Below are 8,900 nucleotides of genomic sequence, written 5' to 3'. Positions count from 1 at the left end.
ACCTCTTACATTCTTGATTTTGTCAGAGTTGAAAAATCGTTCCTCCTCTTCTCAGCCCCTGATATCTTCAGACAGGAAATAGCTATCTCATTCCATCTGAGATCAAGGTCTGAAAAAATCTGTTTGTAACTGCTATTATGACAGTAATACAACCAGCATATCAACAAAACAAAGACAATAATTCAACCAGCATGAGACCTTTAATTTCTACAAACTAGACAAACCACATGTCTCGGTCTATGTTCAATCGTATTGGTCGGATTGATATGTTCTCTTTAACCAATAATTGCTCAAAACTTTGAACTAGACATGTGAAATTTCAACTTTAAAACTGCAGTATGAAATAGAATTGAGTACAATAATACTTCTCAACAGTCATACAGAATGACTTTCCTTAAAATGGAGCTCTAATATATTGTAGTAAATATTGAAGAACATCAGTTCTTTTAACCTAAAATACAATTACTCAATCTATCTCGTTCTTGAGTCTGAACCCGTTCTTCTTTACAAATTATACAACGGAGAAATACAGAACAACCCAATTACTTGCTTAGAAGACGATGAGACACAGAAGGAAGCAACAGAAGAGAAAAATTGAAATTCTGTTCAGTGATTTGTCTGCCTGCATCTCTTGCCTTCTCAACCTGGGGCTGTTACTTCCTGCCAGGTGATAAGAATTTGGGTAAGTGTATACATTTTCTGAATTCCCAAAGACTCGGGTATAAAACATCTCTCCAAACATCCCAACCACAAGGTGGGGGAACCCTGGTGCCATGGCACCAGGACTGAGAAGCATTTGCGATGATGATTCATCTTCTTCTTGGTATAAAGGAGGGTTGAAATGCTGAGTCTGATAGGGATTGCGATATGGAAGTTGCTGGCCACTTTGAGAGGATGTTGGCATGAGAGATTGAGTACCCAAAGCAGGTGGTCTTGGTGGAATGAAAACACCTCTATAGGAAGCCTTCACATCACGGTCACTATGAGCTATGGCCTGGCCACGGCCATAGAGAGGAACCATTGTGGTGTGGCATATATCTTCCTTGCAAACAGGGCATTGTGGGTGCTCATCGGGTGCAAGAGAAGCACTTTGGACATGGAGCCATTTGTAGATGCAAGGCCAGCAGTATAGGTGCCCACAAAGGGTAACAATTGGTTCATGCGCAAAATCTAAGCAGATGTTGCAATCAAAACACCCATCAAAATTTTCTGTCACAGTCACGGAGCTTGGGATGCTTTTCCATTGCTGCGAAACGCAGTGCTCAAAGGCCATTAAAGAACCCTTCTCCGAACTTTGGTTGCCAGTCCTTATCTAGCCCTGATCTGAGTGCACAAGAGATCAATCCATCACCAAACCGATTTAATACACAAAATTAAAGAAATGTCATAACAGGATCGTGATAAGTTTGAAGTTACTCTTTTACAATGGTGAAAATCATAACATGATATTGTGATCATTGGATTTTACACATTAACAACATATATTAACTCCTTATTTCGTCTTATTTTAATGTTTTTGGTTCAAGTATTTTTCAAATTTGTGGTTATACCGTTACGCATAACAAGATTCGTGATTTGAAACATAAAAGAACCACACTAGATAAAAAAAAAAAAAAAAATTGTTCCCTGATCTACTCTCTTTTTTCTAACTCACTTCCAGCCACCTTACTTTCTTTTCATTCCTCTCTTTGTTTGTATCACATTACTTACTACCTTTCGATTTTGTTGCCTCTTTAATCGCCCCAATCCATTTCACAATAGGTAGACGTTAATCAGCAGTTAAGAGCAAACAGGAGGAAATTAAATTAAAGTAGAAACAATTTGAGACCTCAGCATATGCATATTGCCTTAAAAAGCATGAGAAAGAAAAAAAAAAACACCAGAAGAGAAAAAACAGAGAGAACCATATCACTTAAAGTATTGAGTATCGGTCAGAAATCAAACGCAATTAATCATCCATAAAGGGCATAAATAAAACCAGATCCTAAATTACCCGATACAGAACTGAAATACAAAGCAGAGTCATCCAGAGAAAGGAGAAGAGAGTAAAAGGGGTATAAAAAAGATGATATTTATTTATATCATTTCATCCACACACAATCAGGGGAAACATAAAGTTTTTCACAGCGCACCAGCATTCATAAATCAAGAATCAAAACCCCAATAATGAAGCAAGAGTGAGGAAGTGAAGGTGGCGAACGAGGGGAACTGTTCTTGCGATCGATCCATCGATCGATATAAACAAGAAAAACAGAAAACAGATCGAAGAAATTGTGAAAGCGCACACACATGGAGAAAAAGTGTAAGATGAAAAGACATACCCAGAGAGAAGGAACGAGAGAGGGAGAAGAATTGATAAGTTGAGGAAACGGGTAAGGAGAGAGAGAGAGAGAGAGAGAGAGAGAGAGAGAGAGAGAGAGAGAGAGAGAGAGAGAGAGAGAGAGAGAGAGAGAGAGTGTTGAATGGTTAGAGGTGAGAACGGAGCATGGGTTCTTAATACCGTAGAAAGAAGATGGAAGAGGGAAGAGGCGAAGTGCGTTTACCAAGGGGGAATTGACGGTCTGGGTTTATCTTTTTCTTTTTCACTTCCAATGTTAGACATTTTAATATCTTTACTCAAAATTAAACTTTTTTTTATTAATTTTGGTTCTTAAAATTTAAAAATAAATAAATATATTTATTTTAATGTAGTTTCATTATTTATATAATTTGTCATGTTACATTTTAAATAATAGATTGAAATGTCATTTATTAAGTAAAATAAATCTGATTAAAAAAATTATAATTATTATTTTTATAATTTGAGATTAAAATATATCGAAAGTTGAAATAAATATATATTTTAATTTCATGCTCAAATTTAAAAACCATAAAAATATTTAGTCCAAAAAAATATAGTTCTGTCAATCATTTATAGTTACGAAATTGTTTTTTTTTAGATTAAAAACATGTTTCTAGCATGGCTAAACTGTGAGTTTATATTTTCTTTCATCAAATATTTTTATTCTTTTTTAGAAATCGGAAAACTATTACTTTTATGTACGTTATTATGATTCTTGTTAGCGGTTTATGTGTGTAACAAAAGTTTTAGGAGGATAGATTAGTGGCATGATATATTGTTAGCATTGATATTATAAATTTTAAAATGTTATTATTCAATTAGAATTTTTAATTTGATTTTATAATTAGCATAAAATTTTGTATTAGAAGATCATGTGAATAATCCAAATTAAACTTTTATTTTAATTGAAAATACAGAAGAAAAAAACTGCATGATTATGTTGGAGTAAATCCGCTATAAATATAGGTTTATACAAGATACCAACTTTCTTTTTATATAAAGTAGGTTAGATGTAAATGTTCTAATTACTCATTTAATGGATGATGTGTAAAACTTAAAAAATTTGTGTTTTTAAAAGTGTCAGGAATTTAAAAATGTGAGACTTGATTATTTTAATATTAAAAGAGTTTAATATAAATAGAATTTTTATAAATAAATTTTATTATTTTAAAACACATTATTTTTTTAAAAATCAATTTTCTAATTTTTTGACTTCTCTCTAAGTTATTTTTATATGTTCGTCTGTTTGAAGATCGAAAACCAATCGCTAGGATGATTCTTTTAGTGAATTTTTTCTTTTTGTCTAATTAGTTTATTTAACTGTGTAAGTTGAACTTCTGCTTGTTTTCCTATGGGTCTTCTTTGTTTTGGCTTGCATATAGTCTTTCTTTTAGTTGCATGTGTCGTTTGAGTCATCAATATGTTTCTCTGTTGATCAGTGATCATAAATGCATGTTCTGATTATTCTTATGATGTTTCTATATGTAAATAGAGCATTATATAAGTTGGAGGTGTGGTTGTTATCTTAGAGCTTTGGGATGGTTATGGGAAGCTAACCTTAAACATGTGTCTAAATGAGTGTTTTTTATTTGTGTAATTGCTTAGATTGATAAAGTCCGAATTAGTATGATTCTTGTTAGTTGATCTTGTTTAAATTCAAATTTGTATTTTTTGTTGTATGTTGTTGATGAATATTGTGGTAATTAAGAGAACTTGGAATATGAGTCATAGGTCACATTGGTAACAATTACTATACTATAAAAACGGTTTAGTATCAACCTTAAACAAGAGTATAAATTTGAACTGTGAAAACAGGTCCAGATCACTTAAAAAACCAAAAAAAGGGCAAATTGTTATTTTTGATATAGCGACGAACGCCATTACGATGTCGTTGGGTGCCAAGTCACTAACTAGGTGTCGTTGGGTGCCACTTTTGGATTATCGGGCACCATAATTCAGTGATTTCTATGGGTTGGGCGCCATTTTTCCAACGTCGGGCGCCAATCTATGTTTTGGCTACGTTCTCTTGGTAAAATGAAGATTACTGCTTCGTTAATCGTTGGATTGAGCTGAAATTTCAACAGCTGATCCTAGACACGTGAATCTTTATTTTGACTAGTGGGATCTTTGTTTTTAAATATGTGGTTACATAAATGATTTTCACTGTTTTGATGTACTTTATATATGTATATGTTTGACATTGTAATTGATTAAGATGGAATTATTTATATGTGAATATGAAAATGTGATTAAGGATGTATATGATTGGTTTATAATATAAAAAAAGGTATGTGGTGAACTGTTGTAAGGTATTTCTCGGGAAGGAAATTTCATTGGTGATGTGTTCCATTAGAGTGTGCCTTGACGGTCACTATTGTTCCATCTTTTATGAAGTTATCCTAAACTCTACTAGCTATTCATACTCATGTAAAGAAGAATGGTTAGGTGGTAAAAGTAGCAGGAAGTCCTGTCATAAGGATGGTTCCATTATTCTTATGATCGTGAAAGGGATTAACCATGTGTGGTAGCTCGATAGAGCAGGTTATGCATGGCTTCACTAGTCTGACATAAGTGCACATATTCGGATAATATTGAGTCTAGAAAGTTTGGTTTATAATATTGAGTTTAGAAGTGAATATGAAATGTTTTAAAGTGATTTTGTATAATTTATCAGTTAGTTTATCCCTCTTTTGTGTTCTTTTCTCTGTGTTATTTATTCTTGTTTACAATGATCACCTTATTAGTAGCAGATGAAGATACATGTGTAGTGATACCTCTTATGGTTGAATCACCTTCGGTTTGGGTAGTTGAACGATGTTAAAATCTCTTAGGTACAGTTTGGTGATAGAAACATAGTATAATAGCTTTAAAATATATGTGTGTAATATTATTGTAGTACCTTTTAATATGACTATATTAATATACCATATACATTGAATTATCTATTTTATAGATATTCATAATAAAATATTTTATTTTAGTAGTATAATGCAATCAAAATGGGATATTACATTATTCGGTTATAAACTAATAATACAATTAATATTATGAGTATTTAGGATTATTACAAAATATGTAAATAATTATTACAAGTTTGAGAGTAATTTTTTTATCAATATTCCGAAATATAAACATGATTATTACAATTTTTAGTTCTACAAGGAATGTCTTTCCAAGTTTACAAAATTTATAAATTTAAAAACTACTTTGGTTCTTCGAATTTGTTGGTTTCTTTTTTATGTCTAACAAGTTTATAATTTTGGTCAATTTTAATTAATTTGATTTTTTTAATAACGTTTTAAATCGTCAATTCTTGATTTTTTTTTTGTTTTTTTATTATGTTTTTTTACCTTTTTTTCTTCAAATTTTTCATTTTTTAGTTTTTTAATTTTAAAAAATTGTTCACACGTTAATTAAAACAAATTATTTTATTTTCTTTACTTTCTTTTCAAATATTTTATTGCTTTAGTTTTTTTTTTATTTTAAAAAATTATTCAGCCGTCAATTAAAATAATTAAAAAAAACACATGACATAAGTGTTCACGTCCCATTATTGTTTTAAACGTCATTAAAAAAATTAAATTAATGAAAATTAATCAAATGACCGTATTAAACAAACAAAGCAAAGTATATTTTAAGCCAAAATTATAAAATTTAGTGATTGAATCTCACATATTATATGAGTGCAGAGTGGTTTAACTAATTTCAATAATATTTAATTTGACATACTTCTTATCCGTTGTCCACTCCATCTAAAATCTTTAGCCTCATTTATTGCATGTTATGCTATCTATGGGATATCAGCAAAAAGAATAATTTCAAAGTTTTAGAAGTGTAGGTGTATATGCATACCTATAACTATTTTTTTTAATTCTAAATAATTTTATTTAAAATAAATTTTTAAAATATAAACTAAGTAAAAATTTAATTTTAAAGTATAATTTAAATAAATTACATTATAAAATATTAGAGCAAATAAATTTAGTTTGTTTAAAATCTAAATGTAAATAAGCTGCATAATATAATATTTTTTTTAAATAATATTTTTAATAAAATTTCAACATTATAGATTTAAATTCAAATATAAATATATAAACTCAAATTTTAAAAAATTCTGTAATGATTAATATTTTTTCACTAACAAATTTTAGTTTATCACTATAATATTCTTTTAAGATATTCATTATCAGTTATTTTTGCCTTTTCGTTATTTCCACTATCAGATGTCCAAATATTATTTATAGGCTACGTTTTATAATGTTTAAGAAATACAATGGAATTTCAAATGGTGAGTTGAATAAAAATCTATGTATAAGATATATGTTAATGATGTGTGAAGATCATGTTATTTTTTCCATTGTCAAGGCTAAAAGGTTGTCAATATTCAAAATTGATGCTTTCTAACAAATATAATGTTAATTAACCAACACCAGGTATATATTACCAAATAATTTGAATTAGGTTGCATGCAAAAAAAAAAAAGTCTTACCACTAATAAGCATCATTCAGGAGAGGGTTTACCACATTCAATTTTTTTTTTCTAAGACCTCAAGTTTCTATAACTTTTTTTCAGAAGGATTCACATCAGAAATTTGATTGAAAATCCTTTTGTATGTTTAGCTGTTATGTAAATAAGATTGTGTTGCTCACATCCCAAAATGGAAGGTTGAAGTTTCTTACATAGCTTTGAACTGTAGAAAGAAAATTCTAAAAAGTATATTTTAAAAAGATATTTTAGAGATATCACATATCTTCTTATTTTAATTCTAAAAATATTATATATTTTATTATGTTGTATTATTATCAAATATTCATGAATTATGATAATATATTAGATTTTATTTTTTACCTTATATTATGATATGACGCTCAATGTAATGCTTTTAACGCCTAATGTTACTGTGGAGTTCCTAGTAGCATCTACATACGCCCAACGCCATAGGCCCGTGAAGCTCATTGTGATTTCTAATCACAACGATGTCTAACGATCCCTAACTGATGCTCGATGCCATGGCCCACTACAACTCTCTAACTTCAATTTTTCGCTTAGCGTCCAATGGTTATGAGGTAATACTAAGACTCTGACTACTACAACAGGTTACCCAATTTGTTTATCTAGGCAATTTTATCTCTTTCTTAGTTTAAAATGTCATGTTTTGATTTAAAATAAACTTCATATAGAGCAAATTGGACTCTCATGCTATAACTAATAAGTTCCACGGATCTCAAATTCCATTCAATCAGACAATCAATAACATCAATTTAATTTTTGAGAGATGATTTTTTTATAAAATAAAACTCAATTAATATAAACATTATTTATAGTATAATTGTTTAAATAACAAAATAATCAAGTGTCAAATTTTTAAATTTTATAATTTTTTTGCGTGCTTATAATATGCAAAATTTAAAATAAAGTTTATGTCTCAACCACACCTAAGTGTACGACCACCAATGACTCTTTGGGCCGCATACCCCGCACCGGATACCCTCCATTATAGTATGCGACCACCTGTAATAAGAGATGACAAATAAACTCGTCCCCGTGAGTCAGTGGCGGAACTTGCTCGATATTTATGGGGGTGCCAAAATATACTTAAAATTTATATATTTAATTATGGATCCGTAAGATTATTTAACTTAATAATAATTAAATCAATACTAAAATTTTTAGTTATATTTTGTTTTTAATGTAAATAATCATATCGTCAGCAAAAAAAATTCATCTTCCGTATTATTTTGCAGTCTTATTTTGATAATTTTCATTTTAGAAAATTATCTTTTTGATATAGTTGTAGAAAGAAGAAGAGTTAAAATAAGACGAGACAGATTAAAAAATCAATGAAATAGATGTAATTGACTTCCTATTTTTGTCAAAGATTGATTTTTTCTATTTTCTTCCTCACAGTAGCTTCCATTTTATCACTTTTAAATAATTAATTTATTCTTTTATTTCCTCATCAATATACTTATGTTTTAAAAAAAATACTAAAAGATAATTTATCATAATATAAATAAAAATTGTGATATGTAATTAATAAAAGAAAAATATATGATAATCAAGTCACAATTAAAAACCAGTTATTAAAAAACACTTAGTGCATTGCTTTTTCTTGATATTTATAAAAATGAATATACCAAATGCTCGTGAGATAAAAAATAATATTAATTATTAAAATAATATTTCACTATCAATTGAGAAAAAAAGAATTACTTTTCTCTTCAATAATAGAAGAAAACATACAAAAATGAGAGCACAAAATAATGAATTTGTGTTCAACTTTCTTTTTTTCTTCATAAACAAAAGAAAACAAAACAAGTAAAAGTTTAAAGTGGATACAATATGTGAGAAACTCAAAAAAAGTGAGAGACAAAATAAAAAATATCTTAATAAATTTATTTATTTTTTATTAAATTTAATTTTATGTTTTATTATTTATTAACATTAAATGTTATATTTTATAAAATAAATAAAAAGATACCTATTTTAATATTTATCAATTCCTAATATACATTTTTATTATTTAAAAAATTCCAAAACATTAAATTTCTTGTACAT

The 8,900-nt window shown here is 28.8% G+C and overlaps 1 protein-coding gene across 1 annotated transcript; it reads right to left on the bottom strand.

Moving 5' to 3' along the window:
* Positions 1–312: 312 nt before the first annotated feature.
* On the bottom strand, positions 313–2,532 carry LOC114175088 (E3 ubiquitin-protein ligase RMA1H1-like). Its single transcript, XM_028059846.2, has 2 exons — positions 2,322–2,532; positions 313–1,323 (listed from the first exon to the last, which is right to left on the bottom strand). The coding sequence occupies exon 2, from the start codon at positions 1,271–1,273 to the stop codon at positions 551–553; it is 723 nt and encodes a 240-aa protein (XP_027915647.1). The 5' UTR covers positions 1,274–1,323; positions 2,322–2,532; the 3' UTR covers positions 313–550.
* Positions 2,533–8,900: the final 6,368 nt, after the last annotated feature.

The sequence above is a fragment of the Vigna unguiculata genome, chromosome 3 (genome assembly GCF_037176805.1).
Source record: "Vigna unguiculata cultivar grain cowpea cultivar isolate G323 ecotype 2 chromosome 3, ASM3717680v1, whole genome shotgun sequence".
NCBI lineage: Eukaryota > Viridiplantae > Streptophyta > Magnoliopsida > Fabales > Fabaceae > Vigna > Vigna unguiculata.
Note: the sequence above shows the minus strand (reverse complement) of the source record. Positions and strands in the feature narration are given on the sequence as shown.

Bases quoted from the DNA above. Each gene is read 5' to 3' on its own strand.
- LOC114175088 (XM_028059846.2), bottom strand. From the start codon at position 1,273: ATGGCCTTTGAGCACTGCGTTTCGCAGCAATGGAAAAGCATCCCAAGC.